Source organism: Labeo rohita, chromosome 4, assembly GCF_022985175.1.
Source record: "Labeo rohita strain BAU-BD-2019 chromosome 4, IGBB_LRoh.1.0, whole genome shotgun sequence".
Lineage (NCBI taxonomy): Eukaryota > Metazoa > Chordata > Actinopteri > Cypriniformes > Cyprinidae > Labeo > Labeo rohita.
In genome coordinates this window covers 42,107,531-42,127,724 of record NC_066872.1, presented here as the reverse complement: position 1 = coordinate 42,127,724, position 20,194 = coordinate 42,107,531, and the positions used below count along the sequence as shown (strand labels likewise).

The window sequence follows — 20,194 nt, the reverse complement described above, 5'->3', positions numbered from 1 at the left end:
TTCTATTCCCACGCTCGGCCTTCGCTCTTTCTCCACCTACTGACCCCACGCTCGTCTCCAACGCCACAGATCTGTCCATTCCTTATTTGACCACAGCCGAGGATCACCTGCTCTCATTTCTAGCCTATAACCTTGCAGCTTTTTGTAACAGCATCCCTCGAACACATGTATACCCTCAAGCGGGCCTTTTTCTTTTACCAGCCGGAGAGAGTGTGTTTGGAATGGGCCATTCGTTGAGGATGGGTGTTATTTCCTGAGCTCTTCCTGGCCTCTCATGGGAACAGCACAGATGTGTGGCGCCAAGATGGCCACCACTCCATAGAGAAAACTGCACAGGAGTAGCTAAAACTGCTCATATTTGAATATATTTTAAAATGTAATTAATTCCTGTATACAAAATAAAAAGATGTGAATAAAATTTTAAAAACTTAAGTAAAAAAGCAGTAAGTCAAAATTAGCAGAAAAAATATAAATAAAGGATGAAAAATTTACAAAATAAAAAGATGTGCAAAAAATATAAAAAGCTTCAATATTTACAAGTGTAATTAATTTTTTTTTTACTTTGATGTTTCCAGACAGCATTTTTATGCAGTGCATCAAAAATTGCATATAAATAAAATAATAAAAATAAATTTAATAAATAAAAAAAAAGATGTGCATAAAATATAAAAAGCTTAATTCTAAGAAAAGTTCAAAATAATATGGCCCAGCTATATTTATGGATGTTATTAACTTTTTTTTTTATTATTATTATTTAACTCCAATTAATTAATTAGTTAATTAATATTTTTTTAATTCTTAATTTTGGTGTTTTCGGCTAGAATTTTTATGTAGTAAGCCACTTAGCAAAAAATACAAAAAAATAAAGGATGAAAAATGTACAAAATAAAAAGATGTGCATAAAATATAAAAAGCTTTAATATTTACAGGTGTTATTAATTTTTATTTATATATTTGTTTTATTTTGGTCAGTCAAAATTTGCATAAAATGGAAAATACAAGAAAACACATACAAACAAAAAACCTTCTAAATAATATGGCCTAGTTATGTATAAACTATGATGGAAATACAAGTCATGTGACTTTGCCTCAAGTCAGGTGACTGAATAAGCTCAGGTGATTGACTATTATTACCTCATAGAACCGTCTGACGTGCTCGATCCCAGACATAAAGCATCTGCCACCAATCACTGGCATTTCCATTACTACAGCAATTTCTCTAGAAGTGACGAATTTGTTCTTTTAAACAATGCAGCTGGAACCGCTACTTCGGTCACAAATTGCTTAAAATGCAATATTCCGATTTTTCCAGCATAAATTAAATTCTCAGCTTGGATGGAAACGGATAGCTAATGTCAAAAACATGAATTTATTCTGCAGCTGATGCTAAAATAGAATCCGTGGACTGGACAGGAATGGCAGGTTTTGGTAATCATTAGTCAGAACATTCCGTCAGCACGGTGAGCCAGCAGTCAAAACATTCCTGTGTATGTATGCGGAGTATCAGTGACCCGACCGGAGCTGGAACACATCAACCTGTCTCAGGAAAGGCCACTGCAGTCACACAGAAGTGTGTGCGGGTGTGTATACATAGTGCTTTAAAAACAGCACGAACCCTTTGACCCTTCAACAGTGCCAGTCATCTCAGAAGCGGCTCTGACCAGCTATTCACTAAATACAAAGCAGACCTGATCTATGATCTAGTCGTTATAGTCTCAAAGAGCCAGATGTTTGACTATCGGCAAAGTCTCATTCACTCTGCCGTGAACCGCCCACTTAAACAGGAAGGGCTTGTTTGACCTTCATGTAAAACGAATAACCGCATTTCATTCTTTATAGATGATGTTTTGGGGCAGATAAATTGGAAATGGGTGATACCACAATAGGCCAGCATTCAGAAAAAATGCTTTTAATTCAAATAGCGGGTTAGCAGCCACTGCAAAACAGACCACATCAAAGAAATTAGTAGAAAATTGGGGTGTGCAGAATTTATGTCCATTCAAAGGTAATAAGCGTTGGTTATTTGACAGATATAACAAAGCAGCTGAGAACATCTAGTTGAGTTGCTACTAAATGATTGAAAGTTTCACTGCAAACTTTGCCTTAAATGGTCAAAAAATGTGCCAATCCACTGATGTTTAACATTCGGGCTACAAAAGCATTAATAAGGTGATTATTTTGTTTTGACCATTAATTCATTATCTCTTTAGACGGACAAAATGCTATGGAGCTTATTGGTCTAAAAATGTTGAAAATACATCAACATACATTTATGAATTTGCAAACTTTGAAATGTTAGTAAAAAGTTAACTGTGACTTTTTTCCCCCCTCACAGTTCTGAATCTATATCCCTCAATTCAGACTTTTTTTTTGGCAGTTCTCGGAATTGCGAGATATAAATCCACAACTGTAGGATATAAACTTGCAACTGTGAGAAAGTCAGAACTGTGAGATATAAACTTGGAATTCTGCCAAAAAGCCAGAATTGTGAGATATAAATTCAGAATTGTGAGATACAAACAGAATTCTGCCAAATAAGTTTTTATTGTGAGATGTAAACTTAGAATTCTGCCAAAAAAAAAAGTCAGAATTTTGAGATATTAATTCAGAATTGTGAAATATAAACTTGGAAACTTAGAATTCTGAGACGTAAATTTAGAATTCTGCCAAAAAAAAAAAAAAAATTCTGAATTGTGAGATATAATCTTAGAATTCTGCCAAAAGAAGTAAGAAATTCTGCCATTTATATCACACAACTACGAGAAAAAAGTTTGAATTATGAGATATACTTTTTTCTGTTGTTATGTTGTATTGTTATTGTGTTGAAAACAGGCTTCTATTTAATGCTGTGGTCTGTAAGTAAAGTTGTTTGACACTTAGCATCATATTCAAACTAAAAGAGTGCACCATTTTACACTGTCAGCAAGTTACAGTAATACATATAGACAAAAGGCAGAACACACAGCCTTCCTCTCACACAATTTCCCTCCCCTGTCATTTTCAGCGGTTGAAACGTTGGCAGATGAAAAGGACTGGCGCACATCAAGCCATCATCGCCTGATGGAAATGCTGGACTCGGATGCCAAGCTGCTCCTGCGTGTATGAACGTTATCGGACTCTTGTTGTTTTTCCGCGTCAGCGCAGAGCCAACATCTGCCCGCCCGCTGTCCCGCGGCTTGCACAGAGGACCGTCTAGAGATGGAGCACTTCGCAAATCTCTGCCAGTAAACACTTCTAACGCAGAGCCATTTGGCAAAATGACAGCGCTTATCAAATGTACACCGAAAACTGACTTTTGTGTCCGCCGTGGATCGACGGCCGAAATAAATGGAACCAGTGAGACAACACATGGTTTTGACTAGTTTAATTACAGACGAAGAATAAATATTGATTGTTACAGCATCTTTGCATAATTCCAGCAATTTAATAGAGCGATTTAATCTTTTAGCACTAACTCGAGCAGGCGAAGAAGAGCTGGCCAAATTGAAACGACTCCACAAGAACATAAACACAAGATCACATCGTGTCGCGGAGCTGAACGGGTTGCACTGGTAGCTTTCTGCCAAATGTGATACTTGGCATAGAAAACACAATTCCAGCCTTTCAGAGCTCTATAACATATAGCCAAAAAAAGCATTCGTTTTATGCATTGCCGTAAAATATAATGGCTCCTAATCTGTGCGTCATCGGCTTTAAGCTTCCGCCCTACGATTAGGTGAAAAATATCCCATATATCTTAAATCATGAAACAGAAAAGCATTCATGCTAACATGCTTGGAGGAAACAGGAAGGTCGCTGCAGACGGGAAGCTGACACTCAAAACGAACTGTACACCGTGTAACTCTGGTCCAACATCCTAACCAATGATAATAGAAATAACTGTTGCTGAAAGACATCGATTTAGAGCCGATTCATGCCATCCTACGCTCTGCTGGAATTATAACAAGCTTGATTTGCATGTTCATTAGCCATCACCCATAATTCTTTTTGACAGCGGCATAAATGTCCAAGAAACAGCTGTTGTCTGTGTTTGGAGAAATGCACAGTGTTCTGAGATAATCTAGAGCTGATGCAAAATGGCTATTTGGGTCAGTGCCTCCAGTATTTATGGGAGTGTCGCTTTGCCTTAAATGGTCAAGCGGCTCACAAATGTGCCAATCTGCTGATGTTTAACATTTGTTACGTTAACGCCAGTTTTCTGCTTTAATGGCAGACTTCATTATCACAGAAAAAGAAAAACGAGCCAGAAGTGCAAGCTTCAGACCGCAAAGGCATTAAAACAGTCATTTCTTTGTTTTTACCTCTGGCTCAAACAATCAGCAGACAAGTTTTTTTCATCTTATTTCCCCACAACGAGAAACATTCATTATCTCTTTAGACGGGTTTGGAGATAATTGGACAAAAGATAAAAAGTTAAGAGTTAATGCAGGAAATACATCAACATAAAATATATTTATGAATCTTAAACTACTGTAAATGTGTTAAAATGCATTCTGATAGCACAGAAATAGCTATTTATAACAGCTATAGATGTTTGAGGGGCCCGATACAATAATAACCACTAGTTTGCAAAATGACAAAAAAAGCAAAAGTGCAACTGAAATAATTCATATGACTACATATGATAACTTTGTGTGAGGAAGAACTTAAAGGCATAGTTCACCCTCATGTCGTTCCAAATCTGTAAGACCTTTATTCAGCTTCGTAACACAAATTGAGATATTTCTGATAAAATCTGAGAGCTTTCTGACCCTGCACAGACAGCAATGCAACTACCACATTCAAGGCTTGTGAACTCATGTCAAAGACTGACACAGAAGAGAAGAAATTGTTCAATAAAGTCGTTATTTTTGTTTTCTTTGTGCACAAAAAGTATTCTTATGGCTTTATACAATTAAAGTCGAACCACTGATGTCACATGGACTATTTTAATGATGTCCTTACTACCTTTCTGCACTTTGAACGTATCAGTTGCATTGCTATCTATGCAAGGTCAAACAGCTCTCGGATTTCATCAAAAATATCTTATGAAGATACGATGTTACGAAGATGAATGAAGGTCTTACAGATTTGGAATGACATGAGGGTGAGTAATTAATGACAGAATTTTCATTTTTTGGTGAACTATCCCTTAAAATGTTGGTTGCTATATACAGTGTTTGGGGAAACGCATTACAGATAACATAAGTTATGTAATCAGATCACTTTTTTGCAACTAGTAAAGTAATGCATTACTTTTACATTTACAAGAAAATATCTGAGATACTTTTTCAAGTAAGTAACGCAAAATTACTTAACGCTACATTGTAATGCATTACTTTTCAAAGTAACTTTCCCCAATGCTGGTTACACACTGCATTCAGACTTCATTATATTCAACCCATGATACCATCACTGATATCAAATCTGGCACAATATGCAACATATTGCAATACTGAAGAACTGCAGAAGATGCAAAGACAAAAAAAACACTTCCGTTTCACACATAAAGTGATAGACCCTGAACACTGAGAATATTGCTAAACTGGCTAATTTTATAGTCCTTTTATGATAATTTTTCCGCTTGGTCACCGTTTGCTTGCAAAATATGAAAAAAAAAATGTCAACATTCTTGGTATTTTGTGTAAAAGAATCGTACAGGAACGACTTAAGGGTCAGTATGTGATGATAAACTTTCGTTACCCTTTCACAATTGCCTTCTGTAAAAATATATAATATCTGTAACAGTAGCCAAACAATACATATTATGGGTCAAAATTATTAATTTTTCTCTTTTTTTGGACAAAAATTATTAGGATATTGAGTGTTCCATGAAGATATTTTGTAAATTTCCTACTGTAAACATATCAAACCTTAATTTTTGCTTAGTAATATGCATTGCTAAAAACTTAATCTGGACAACTTTAAAGGTGATTTTCTCAACATTTTGATTTTTTTGCACCCTCAGATTCCAGATTTTCAAATAATTGTATCTCGGCCAAATATTGTCCTATCCTAACAAACCATACATCAGTGGAAAGCTTATTTATTCAGCTTTGAGATCATTGACACTTATGACTGGTTTTGTGGACCAGGGTCACATCTGACAAAACTGAAGTCTAAAAAAAGAGAAGGAATTTTGAAAACACATCAACAAGCATTTTTAAGTCTTGCACGTTTGCACAAAGACTCATTTGGCCACACAGTAACAAACAATTTGCAAGCTGTCATGTTTCTGCAAGGTGAACAATATTTACCAGCAGTGGCTGTGCAATGAATCTGACGATCTCACCCCCTTACCAGCCCTCGGTTTACGGTGCAAAGCGGCTGAAGAAGAAAGAGCGAGTGTTAACGATGCCCACGTTACCTCTCGGCTTCCAGACGCATCTCCTCCCGCTTCTGTCTCCTAAGCTCCCTGCGCCGCTCAAAATCATCATCCATGCTTCAATCCTGAGAGCGTGATCCTGGAAAACAACAAAACACGTGTGTGCTTTAGTCGCATGAACCTTACAGAAAGTCACAGGATCCCCTCCGTTACTGAATATGGTCTGGATTCCACAGCTGCTGTGAGTATTTGGTTAACCTTTACACAAAAATCACGCATTCCCATATGCAAGACATTTACTGTCGATCTTTTCTCAGCTCGACATCAAACAGATCACAAGTTTGTTTTCATAATTCCACTTAAAATGGAAATTGTGGGGGAGAGAGAGAAAAGAATGAAGAAAAAAAGAGAGAGAATGGGTGAGGAAAGGATGTTAGCACAGGATGTCCACTCAGTCAAGCAGAAAGACTCTGACTAAATATACTGCGGGGTACATGGCGGAGGAACCGAGCCCACCCAGGAGATACAGAGCTGTTGTCATTAATCTCAGCGCTGTGGCGCTTCAGACGGGCCGTTTCGAGACCGCCCTACCTTCACTTCAGTGATGATAACCTCTGGAACGTTTTAGCTCTCAAAACATAGCAGAAATTCACTCTCTCGTCTCGATAACGCTCCAACACAAAGAGTATTTCGGGCTCTTTCTCTCTCGCTGCAGCTGGAGCTACCAGAAAGGGCCAAAGCCGGCCTCTTCCTTTCCCATTTTTTCACCCTCCCTACTTTCCTCCGTTTTTCTCCCTCCCATTATGGTGCAAACTCTCAATCACGGCCGACGGGTCTGCCTCCTCCCTCTCTCCCCCTTTTCCTTTCTCTCTCTCTCTCTCTTTCTCTCTCTCCTGTTCTGACACTGTCCCTCGCTCTCTCTTTCCCTTTCCCGACTCCCAATTATTGCCCATTCCATTCCTTTCCCTTTTTTTTTTTGCTCGCTCCCTCCCTCTCTTTTGTGATCATGGAGCTGTTGCTGGTTAGTTTGAATTCGCTTGCTGAAAGGATGTTTAAAAACACAAACTCTTGCAGACTTCTTTCTTGCTTCTTGTTTGAAACTGTGGAATTTTAAAAAAAGTAGTTACTTTGTTACAATAAAAAGCATCTAATACGGAAGGTTCCAAAAAGGAATCTTCTTAGTGTAGAAACGTTTTATTATTCTAAAGAACCCTAGTTCAATATAGCGAACCTTTTGTGCAATGGAAAGTTTATAGATGTTAAAGGTTCTTCATGGAACCTGCAATGCCAATAAAATAACCTTTATTCTTAAGGGTGTTAATTGGGGTTGGGTTTGAACATCCTGGCATTACAAAGAAGTGCTGAATATCCAAAACACACTAGCAGAACTGACATATTCTTATATTCACTGTGTAATTGCAGTCAAGATATAGCATTTAAGGGTAACGTGCAAAATATAAGTAATAGTAGTAGGTAATATTAGTCTTACAATCACTACAACAACAACAACAACAACAACAACAACAAAAATTAACCAGCAAAAGCAAGAGCAAAAAATGTATATTTTATTTTAATTTAATAAGCTGATTTTTATTTTCACCAAGATGCTATTGTCTGGCACAAAAATAAAATAAAATAAAATAAAATAAAATAAAAAATAAAATATGAAAAAAACAGCAGAAACGCTTCTTGAACAACACAATGACACAATGTTTGATCATTGCCTCAGCTCCCTTGTTTGCACTACGTGACAAAACCAACAATTTAGCTTTTTTCTTGTGGGAAAAAGTGGCTTATGGTTTGAAAACCAACACACAGCTTAGCTACTGTCCCGTCACTGAAAAAGTTAGCAACGCCACATTTTCTTGAACTCCCAACACTGCTTGAAACACAAATATACACACATAAAGTGTGCAAAAACGGAGAGAGAGAGAAAGAAAGAGGGTCTGAGACACAAGAGAACAGGAAACACTTCTCCTAAACCCCTCCTCCATATTCACATAACTCTGAGAAAGACGCAGAGAGAGAGAGAGAGAGAGAGAGAGAAACGGACAAAACAAAAACAACAGCGGGAGAGGGGAAGCGAGGAATGTGAGCGAGAAACGGCAAGCGCAAGATCGGGCCGATCTTCCTTATCAGGCAGAACCGCTGCGCCCGCATTCACAAACCGCAGGAATGCGGTCTATCTTTAGCTGGATCTTCTGTTTGCAGGAGCATGGCTGCTCTTCATATCTGAGCCCTTGAGCAAACAGCACTGACTCAGCTCAATAAAACCGTCACAACTGTGTACGATCAAGTCAAATTGAATCACCCTCTTGCAGCGATGACTACGCGTGATGACCTCACATGCTAAACTTATGATTGAAATTCAGGATGTGTTTGTGTTTTGTTGCGCACACGCTGAAGGGGGAACTGACAATAAGGCCTTGTCTTCTGAGAAAGAATGTAGAAATGGATTTTCTCTTCCTCTTGTGGACCACCCGTGTGCCCGGATTCAAGTCGCTGCACTTTTTCCCTCTCCAATGCTTCATAACGGGGGGCTGCAAGCAGGGAAACGCCCCCTGTCTAGAGAGCACGCGCTGTAATGGCTGTAATAACACATTTACCTGGTAAATTACTATGTTCCTCGTAAGTACGGTGCTTAACCCTTCATCAAAGCTCATCACTGCAATGACCCATGGGAATGCAGTCTTACAGCCTCCGTCTGTGATGTGCTCTAGGTCGCGAATGTACACACCGACGCTTGTGCCAAACCACACGAACGCTTCGGATTTTGGCTCGCTTTAAAGTCTGTAGGGAAAAGGGAGCAGCTGATGAAGAAAACTCAAAATGATGACAGATGGAAAATTGTCGTTGCTGTAGTTTACGTGGGATTTTGCTCAAATGGCTTTTGAAATTTAAGATGGCAACATGAAACCCAGGCATGTAACCCATTTTGCTTCTTTTTTTTTGAATAAAACGGCATATTCAATGAAAAAAAAAAAAGATTTGTTGCATATTTATTCTTTGGACTTGTAAGGAGTGAGGTAAAAATAAAATAAAATAGAAAATGAATATATATGAGCTAATTACATCGAATGTTCTACAGAAATATGAATATTTGTATGTAAAAATATTTTTGCTAAAGCACATTATTTCACTTAAATTATGCATTTAAAAATTATATATTTATTATTTATATACAATAAAATAAAATAAAATAAAATTAACTAAAAACAAACAAATGAATCATGAATGTTATTATTTAAAACTAAAATAAACTAAACTAAAAATAAAACAGCACAAGCTCATCATATCAAACGTTTTACAGAAATGTAAAAGTATATTTTTGCATGTAAAAATAGATTTTTTTGTTAAAGCATACTTTCACTTAAATTATTCATTTAAATAAAATGATGTATTTATTATTTATATACAAAAATGAAATAAAAAAAGCCTTGGTGATGTCAGCAAAAACAAATAAATAAATGAATGAATGTTATTATTTATACAATATACAATACTATAAACTACACTAAACTAAACAAAACTAAACTAAAATAAAAACGAACATGCACAAGCTCTTCATACCAAATCGTTTACAGAAATGTGAAACTACATTTGTATGCTTTAGTTAAAGCATGCTTTCACTTATGAATCATGTGCTGATGAATCATTAATGTTATAAATGTTATTTATATAATATACAATACTTAAATACTTTAAAAAAAATATTTATAGAATAAAATAAACAGACTTTGTGACGTCAGCCAAAAAAGATAGATAGATAGATAGATATCATTATTTAATATACAATACTAAACTACACTAAATCAAACTAAAATAAAATAAATGTAATAACGTGTGCTGATAAATCATGAATGTTTTGCGTAACATAGCAGTTTTCACAGTCTGAAACGTCACCCACCTCTGACTGCAGGCGATTCCTCGTACCCGCTTTGCAATAAAAAATAATTACAAACTCATTAATGTCAACACACTTAGCCTGAACAATCTACCATTAGGGAGATGCTCGTAGTTCGCTGAGATAAATGTTGAGGTAAAGAGCGTTCTTTATAGCCAGAGCCAAAGCTGATGTGATCCACAACCCTGCTGCCAAAAGGATTAAATAACTAAATGTTTGGATCTACCACCCACTGTCTATTGGACCCCAGCCACTCTGGACAACTTGAGAGAGACTAAATTTACGGCTCAAGAAGAGAGCGGAGCGTTGCCAACATAAACCATCGCCCTTATTTGCATGTCTGTCAATATAGGTCCATTAACATAGACTGGCTTCGCTATCAGAGTTTATGCTAACACACTCTCCGCGGCCGCAGCGGGAGTCTGGCGTAGGAGGACGATTCAGACCGGATTCCCGGGCCAAGATTTTAACAAATGGAGGAGCTGCGCAGACATGTTGCATTAAAAAGCGTTTTACTGTAATGTGGTGTATATTTCACCATGAAACAACCTGGTATTAAGTACCAGATAAAATGGCCTTTTTCCTACAGGAAGAACTAAAGTAAATCTATGTGTAACCATCAAAATGTCACAATGTGCACTTAAACTGACTGCACTATTAGTTTATAATAAGATGATGTTTAGACCGTGCAGCCAAAGAAAACAAACAAATGGGACAATTCCAAATTCATGGAATTTCAACGTCAACAGGGTTTCACAACTCATTCTGTAATGAAATGCCTGAGAAAATACAAATCAGGTTTTGGATTCTGATGCAAAGAAAAACTTTATCAAGCTGTAGCATGCATTAAAACTCAACATTTGCATTGCATCAACATTTCTAGCAAAAATCATCAGAAACGTTCTCAGGTTTGATAAAAAGTGGGAAAAGTTTTTGAGGTCGTGCAACTGGCCAGGTGCAGAATGGTATCTCAGAAATCTGCATCATCAACGGCCTATCCAAGCCTTGCACACACACCCCTCACTCACCTGCCACCTCATTAAAGACGCTGCAGGTATGCCAGATATGTGCAGCCGGCCTTTCCAACTGGTTTCACTGACAGCTGCTCTAATGTCAGTGAAAACCCAAATGTTTACTTTTATAATACCAAAACACTACATACTAGAGTGATTTATTGATGCGACTATGTTCCTGGAAATTTTTTGCTGATTTTAGCACATTCAGTATATAAACACATCATTTGATTTTAAATCAAACCAACACCAATGGTTTTTAAATAAATATTGTGGACTACACTGGTCTTAAAGGGACAGTTCACCCAAAAATGAAAATTACCCCATGATTTCTTCTTTCAGACAAACACAATCGGAGTTACATTAAAAAATTCCCTGGCTCATCTAAGCTTTATAATGGCATTGAATGGGTGTTGAGATTTGGAAGTCCAATAAAGTGCATCCATCCATCATAAACATTACTCATGGCTAAGGGAGGTTAATAAAAGCCTTCTGAAGTGAACTGATGTGTTTTTGTAAGAAAAATATCCATATTTAAAAAGTTATAAACTGCAATCTCTAGCTTCTGCTAACTGTCATACATGCATTTATGTTTACAAGAGCAAAGATAGTCTCCTCTTGGCTTATATCTAAATCCCCTGACATTTTTCTTTACAAATCCTCGTTTTGTCCTTCTAATTCATGACCGGTGTTTTGTTTTGCTCTCTTCACCCTACGTCCTACGTCATCCTCTAGAACGCCACTCTTTCATGAACATGCGTACAACAGATAGCGAAAGCTAGATTATGGTTTATAAAGTTTTTAATATGGATGTTTTTCTTATACAAATGCATCGATTTGCCTTTTTTTATGATTTTTCCAAGTGCACCACACATGAAGTTGTCAACATGATGTAAATGGTAAACAAACCACTTGTTAAACATCTTTGCAGAAAAGATACATGAACTACAGCTACATCTTGTATATCTTATACATATCTTATGTTAAGAAATAATCTAGGAAAATGATCTCAAAAGTCAAGATAAATCAGATTGAAAGTGACTGAAGGTATAACACCAGCAGACTATTAGTAACTATAAATGTTCTGTAAAAACAATAAACAGCAGCTTTCAGCCTGTCATCATGATGCAAACATGAAATGTCAGACATGCAGTAGTAATTCTTCACAGGGTTTTTTTATTCGATTGCACTGCTTTTCCATACTTTTTTCTAATGTAAACATGGACTGATTGTTGCACTAGCATCTCTTGCAGCATCTCATCTATAAAAGAAGTTCACTCCCAGCTTCTTGCATAGTTTTCCTATTCCACTACCTGCATTGCATCTTTGTCAACACAAAAGCACATTCTGTGTGAATGATGCCTAGCGATATGAGCAGGTCACACATGAGCGGTTAATCACATGCGTCGACATGTGGTTGGATCGTTCTGTTCTCTTTACTGTTATCATTGGCATGTTGTCAAAGTGTCTAATTCTAACATTCCCTTTACCAAGCTCAGTGGCTCTGGCCAAAGCTGTGATATAAACTAAACGCTATTGATCTTTTAAAAAAGGGGGCGGGACTGCTTGATATGTCCTGCCCTGTCTTCCTGTTTCAGTTGAAATTCCTTCACGGCCTTAAAAATCAAACAATCCAAAAATTTTACCAAATGGACAAGAACAAATCAAGAGAGACAAGACAGAGAATCTAATTCCCCCTCTGTCATCTCTGTTCACTACAAACCAAGAGATATAAAGAGATCAAGAAGGCTGAGCTGGGAAAGCAGGTCTCGAACCCGGGCCAGAAGAATGAAATCCACACCTCTGTCTGTCTGCCTGCATCTGTGACGACAAACCTACAGACCCACTGCTGAATTATGGGAGCCTGCGCTCGGCGAGATGCACAGGAAATTGAGAGCACCAATAAAAGTGACTGGAGGCCAGCCGGAGTTGTCCCATAAAGCCAGCTGATTAATTGGGCGGCACACGACCGCAGATCTCAGGACAGTGTCAGGACAGTAATGGCGGGAATCCAGCATCAGGTCTGGTTCATGTACGATATAACAACACTTTGTGATGGGCCAACAATCCCCATTAACACAGTTGTGTTTATGTGCTGAAGGTCAGGCGACATGCTGTGCCTCAGAGATTTTAGAGGGAAAAAAGATGCCGTTTCCAGACTTTTTGTCGTCAAGTCATCAACAGCAAACCAAAAACGTTTATTTTTTACTATTATAATTGATATCATTTAACATTATTTGATACATACATAACTTTGCCTCTAAATGTGGACAGTTCATGACAAACTTTCTCTAAAGGTTGAGGCCTAATGGCAAATTTAGGGAGGTACGGCCACCCTAATTACAGCTAGGCAAAAGTCGTCAGGTTGAGGGGGTCTGAAAGGACATATAATTTTTATATATACATTCAACGGCATTTTTAAACAACATTTAACCACAAAACTTAGATTACAAGTTAGTCACAATACAAAATGTCTTATAAATGCATGCTTTTTGATTTTTGTATTTGGGACGAGCAAAACAAACTCCAACAAGCTGTAAACTGAAACTACGTACAGAAATTTCCTTAAAAACATCAACCCTTCTCAAAGTCACTATAACTTGTGCACCATTAACTTTCAAGTATGAAAATTCAACCACAAGCACATATATTTCTCAAAATCTTTCTGAAACCTAAGATAAACATACCCCTCATCATAAACAAGCGATCTAGCCCTACAATGTCAACATTATATCGATAGTAATCTTAATGGAAAGTGAGCTGTATTATGCACAAATGCTGGTTTGATTTCTTTCGCAATGTTTGGCCTTATTTAAGGCCGTCCACGTAACCAAAAGCTTGGTTTGGACTCTCCGATGCATCAGCACATTTACGGCTCTAGGGCCTTAAAGAAGAAACTGAAGGAATGAGACTGTAAGTAAGGGAGACAGAGACCGAGAGAGAAAAAAAGAGCAGGATGTGCTGCTATAAATCCAGTAGAGATTTTGGCAGGAAGAGCAGCAACTGCTTTTCATGGCTGTCACTGGGAAAAGAGGAAAGAGAAGAAAAGTTGGTTGGTACGCTACCTACCTAACTTAGATCTGGACACTGAATTTGTCACTTATGATGAATCTCATGCAAGTAGGACATTTCTACACTGGCATTGATAATGCTGCATGCATGCATGTCCATTGCACTTAAACAATGGCAATGCCTTGGATTTGATTCCCAGAGAATGCATTGATTATACTGAATGAAAAGTAAATTGCATGGGATAAAGCATTGTGCATTCAATATGCAGGATAAATGTGCAGTCATCGAGTCTTTTTAGCAAAATAAACTCTTTCAGGGTGATGCAAGACACCTTGGTTTTATGTCTGGAACCTGATCACCACATCAGGTTTTATTTTGCACTAATGACTCGCTGACTGTACATTATCCCTTAGGTTTTTCAAATGGGAAGGAGGGAATCAAACATTCAAGCATGTGCACAAATAGGCCTCAGTCATTGAATTTCCACTTGAGGTTGGAAAAGGAGATTCCTGCATTCCCAGACAATGGATCGCATTCCCCGACATGTCTGCATGTCCTGTGAATCACTCTCGGCACGTTGGCCTACAGTTACCTGCACAAACACCAAATATGCCTTATACCGCTCAATTACCCACAATGCCGTGCAAATACAGGCACTGGGATACAGAGTAAAAGTCAATAGCTGTAATAAGTAAACAACATACTCTTTGATGTGGGATCTGAAATATTCTGGGGAAACACCAGCTGAGTCAGCAACATATTCACAAATATATATGGCATTTCTTCTTTTAAAATGACCCTAATAACATACTAATAAAATACATGTGTGTATTTAATAATACACACACATATATACTTTGTAAATAAAAATTAGTCTTATAAAATTATCCTAATAATAACAACAACAACATTTTTATATGTGCATAAGCCTGATATATGTGCATATAATATCTTATTTCTATAAATAACAAAATAAAAAATATAAATTTGTCTTTAAAAAAATTGTTCTAATAATAATTCTAATATTTTTATGAATATATATATATAATATTTCCTAGTCCTATAAATAACTAAAAATTAATCTTTTAAAATTCTACTACTAATAATAATTAGTTTAAAGATTTATATATATGGTTTTAGAATCCATATTGTTTCTAATAATATTATAACAATAATAATAATAATAATAATAATAATAATAATAATCTAACAATATACTATTTATTTATAGTTATTAAATTAATTAATTTAGTCACACACATAATTTATACAGTCCTTTTTAAAAATCTATTTTGTTTTTAAATAATAATTTCTAACTTTTATAAATAACAAATATAAGGCATTTATTTGAAAATTCCCCTACTAATATTATTATTTAATATTAATATGATATTTTTAGAATCCAATAATAATAAAATAATAGTTTCTTATTCTACTTACGTAATACACATTGTTTTCTTTATTATTAAAATAATTTATTATAAGTATATTTACATATGTAAAATAAATTATATTGCCACACTAAAAATCATTCACCTTTAATGCTCACTTTCTCTTATCAGCACAAAGAACTGAACAGGAGAAAAATGAGCACATGGGTTCAGGATGTCGGAAAAATGTTTTTGTTTCCGTTTTTGAATGGGCAATTTTCATAGGCATTAACTCATTAAACCCAGGGCCATTTATTTCCGCACAACAGCAGCTGTGCTTCTGGAAATGCATTTCAGGTGCAGAGACGCTTTCATGCTACGCATTTTAAAATGCTGATTTTAAATGGTCCTCTCATGCACGTCCAAAGATCGCACCACTATCAGCCAGTGTCGGCATGCAAGCAAAAAAAGAAAAAAAGAAAAAAGAGCAAAAGGGAAAAGGCCAAATTGAGATGCTTGTACGGCATCAAACGTCTGCTGCCTATTGGCTTGGCTCCACATGACCAAATATGGTAGGAAAAAAGCTCTCTTTCCCGTAAGCAACACGCACAAAAAAAGAAAAACCCAAGGGTTTCACATGCTGTGTAGACAGATAGAGCCTCATACTCAAACATGCTGACCACAGAGAGAGAGACTGAAGGGAATGATAGCGCTACGTGACGTCTGAGAAGCATCACACAAATTTACTCGCAGAAATAACAAAACATACCTAGCATACTAGCTCTCCCAAACCACTTCTACACTATCCTCAGGAAAAAAGGAAAGAAAAGAAAAGAAAAGCTTTTCCCTCCCAGCATTTTTGTCCAAGATCGAGCGGTTTTAGCTTTGAGCTACGTCTCGTCTTACATAACTGCGAGAGACCAGAGTGGAAAAAAAGATTCTTGTCCAAATATCCAGCCACGGAGATGGTCGTGACAGAAAACGCCTTCAAGCAGAACGTATCACAGCGAGCTTTTGATGAGTGCTTCACGGTCTGTGCTGCGTGTGATGCAGAAGAAATGAAGCGAAGCGCATTTAGCATCCTTATCATGACACGTAACATTTTTCACGACCCATTCGGATCACGAAAGCATGTGAGAAGATGCCTGCCAGCGCTTAAGTGTTTAAGCATTCATTCGTCCAGGTTTGGATCGGATGAACTCAGTGTGATGTCATGTGAGATATCGTACTCTAAAAGCAATTGTGTACATAAACTACATCATGTGTTGACAACAGACAAATTATTGCAAGGAAAATTATCTCATCCTCATATCTTTCAAAACCATGACTTCCTTCCCTGGAACACAAAAGGAGAATTTCTCAAGAAACTGACTCCTCTTTTCCATTTAAGTGAATGGGAACGGAGCTAAAAAAAAAGATGCTAAAAATAGTCCATGCAACCTGTGCATTGCATTGCAAGTCATTTGAAGTCATTTAATAACTTTGTTGCATGAACAAGCTCAAATTTAATCAGTTATTCACTGATAATCTTGTCCTCCACAGAAGCTATAAACTATTAAAGTTTCATAAACAACAAAAATGCTGACATCTTGAGACATTAATGGGTCAAATGTTTCAAATAACTTTTGAAATGCCAAAATATGGGTGCAATAATGTTCCATCATTAAAATTCAGTATGATCAAAATTATATATATATGTATATATTGATCATACTGAATTTTATTATATTTATTATATGATTAAAAAATGGGTAAAACCTAGTGGTTTGAAGGTTAGTGCCAATAATTGGTTTAAAGATTTAAATAATTGAATATTACATGTGAAATAAATTAAAATATTAAATATACATTTTATATTAAATATAATAAAAATGAATATTAAAATAATATAGATTTAATATAATATATTAATATATGATATTAATATAATAGAAATGTAATATAAATATTAAATAATATTAAATATTAAATAGGGATGCACCGATACCGATACTGGTATCGGTATTGGGCCCGATACTGAGCTCCTGTACTCGTACTCGTACTCGTTAAAATGCCCCGATACCAAACGTCGATACCACATCATGTGACAAGTGCGTATGCAGGCAAAGAAACACCGACAACAAAACAACAGACAGCAGAATGAAGTCATTAGAGATTAAGGATGTCTACGAAGTATATGTATGCAAGTAATATAATGTTAAACATTCAGTATTAAGCTTGTATAACTGGTGCGCGTCACGCAGATTGGATTGAGCGCGCGGCGGCCAAGATGTGCGGGCTTGTGGAGTTAATATCCCGCCTTGACATCACTGGAAAGTTTGTAGTTCGGTGAGATATGTCAAAAACAATTTAAGTAAATCAATGCACAAGTTATTTAACGGTATATAGAGAGAGAGAGGGAGTGAGAGAGAGAGCGCGCACTGTTGGGTGAAATTTATTGACGTTCGCATGTTTAGCACACGCATCTTTTGGATTAAAACAAATTCGTAAGTATAAAAAAAATATATAGGGACATTCGCTATAAACATCGTTTTTTTTTTCAACCTTAAGCATACACGAATGTCCGGCGAAAGTGAAACTATAACAGCCTGTGTGAAATGCGATAGGCAGTACTGTACTTGCGCATGTTTTGCTTGCTTCACGAGTGTTTCTTCATTATTTGAGTCGCTTTGGATTGTAGCCCAAATAGCAGCATATTTCAGATGAAAATACGCTACTTATATTTCTGAAAATATCAGAGTTAGGAGATTCATAATGAGTGGTTCACTTGATTACAGCACTGAGCCGCTGAAATGGAGCAGTTTAATGCTATTCAATTGAAGATGATGTACCATAGAGCAAAAAAAACAAAAAAAAAACAAACAGTGAAAGTAACAAAACACGTTTTAATGGGCATAATTAAGTGTAAAAATAAAAATAATTAAGGGATATGTAGTTAACCCAAAAAATTATTCAGACAGTAGATATACACCATCTTTTGATAATTTTTGATATATATATATATATATTTTTTTTTTAACTAGTGGGTGCAGGACACAGTTTATGATAATGGGTTCTAAATACATTTTGGTTCGACTGTATCTATTTGATAAATGAAGTTGACCAACTAACACTATACATATTCTTTTAGTTTCTGTACCCTATTTACAAATCTACCAGTAAATTTTAAAATATGGGTATCGGTACTCGGAATCGGCAAGTACCAAAAATAAAAGTATCGGTATCGGGCGAGTACTGAAAAAAGTGGTATCGGTGCATCCCTAATATTAAATGGATATTTAAAAAAATTATTTAAAAATGACAATTAATTATTTTTGGGGGTTTTAATGTCATCCAGTGATTTTTGTGCTAAATATGCCTGACAAGATTTTTTTTCTTTTTTGGTATTTTGTGTTTGGATTTTGGTATGCCTGACAAAATCATTATTTTTTAAAATTATATTTAAATGTTACAATTATTTTTAAATAGTTATTCATTCTAATTATTATTAAAACATTAAATATAATTATTACATTATATGTTAAATATATTTTTAATATATATTTTAATTTTTTTTTTTTTATTAAATATATTTATTATATATGAACAGTCCATTTGCAAAAACAGATAACTCATTTTAACATTTTTTTTTTTTATATTGTGCATTCCAATTAATCTCAATCAAACTGTAGTTGGGTTATTTTGATTAAGTAAAAATAACTTAAAAATACAGCAAACTAACACCAAAAATGTTAACCGTTAACAGTTTTTGCATATATAAATAATTAAACAGGACACATTCTAATGTATGAAAACAAATGTAAAGTAAACTTTTATTGTTCTGATGTTTAAATAAACTTTTTTTTGCCACAGTAAGCTACTGTATGGCTTCAAAAGACAAACCTTTCAGACTACTTTTGTGGTTTTAAATGTGCTTTTTCCACATGTCCAATTAGCTTTCATTTTCATAGAGTGGCACATAATTACACTTTTGGGTGTAATTATCCTTTCAAGCTTGTTTCTGAATATAGCCCATCTACTGAACACCAAACCGAGGTACTAAAAACATCAGGCTTTGCTAAATATCAATTACATAGTACATTTGACCTAGCATGAGGGCCTCCTTTAGGCATTTTTTCTCTTGCAATTAACATAACCCAGCACTCTCCTGTATATATTACAGCTGGAACATTTAAAGGAACATAAAAATGTATTTCTCATAAAGCTAAGAAGTTCCTGATGTGTCTTGTAAAATGTGTCTATCGAACTCTGAGCACAAGAAGGGCAACAAGACCAAAAGAAATAATATGGGTAAAACCAGCAGAGCGATTTAAGGCTCTGTTCAACATCACTCTACAAGAAATATCTTCCTGTTGTGCCTTACATGGTAGAAGTACAAGCCAAAAGCATGAAGCGTACACTCAGTGTGTGTGCGCAACATGTTTTCCTTGTCCTCTATCAACACAAATCAGCTTCTGTCATGTTATTTGTTTATGCCTCGTAAGTCTCTGAACTGTGCGAAAACATTCACTCCCCGAGGAGTTATCAGCACGGCTAGTGACATTTTTCCATCCAGTTTTCCATTCCATCTGTATTAATCTTCCTCAATGTG

At 36.0% G+C, this 20,194-nt stretch overlaps 1 protein-coding gene across 7 annotated transcripts in view; it reads right to left on the bottom strand.

Moving 5' to 3' along the window:
- Window positions 1-20,194, bottom strand: part of cald1a (caldesmon 1a) — a 55,227-nt gene that overhangs the window by 24,390 nt on the left and 10,643 nt on the right. For 5 of the 7 annotated variants that reach the window (XR_007827520.1, XR_007827521.1, XM_051106994.1 and 2 more), the window contains exon 2: window positions 6,347-6,443. Coding sequence is in view for 4 of the 7 variants with exons in the window: in XM_051106994.1 (XP_050962951.1) it covers window positions 6,347-6,420 (74 nt within the window). In the remaining 3 variants the exon portion in view is untranslated. Of the gene's footprint in view, window positions 1-6,236; window positions 6,444-6,895; window positions 7,037-20,194 lie in introns of those variants that run through there. The other 2 variants (XM_051106996.1, XM_051106997.1) reach the window with 2 other exon arrangements.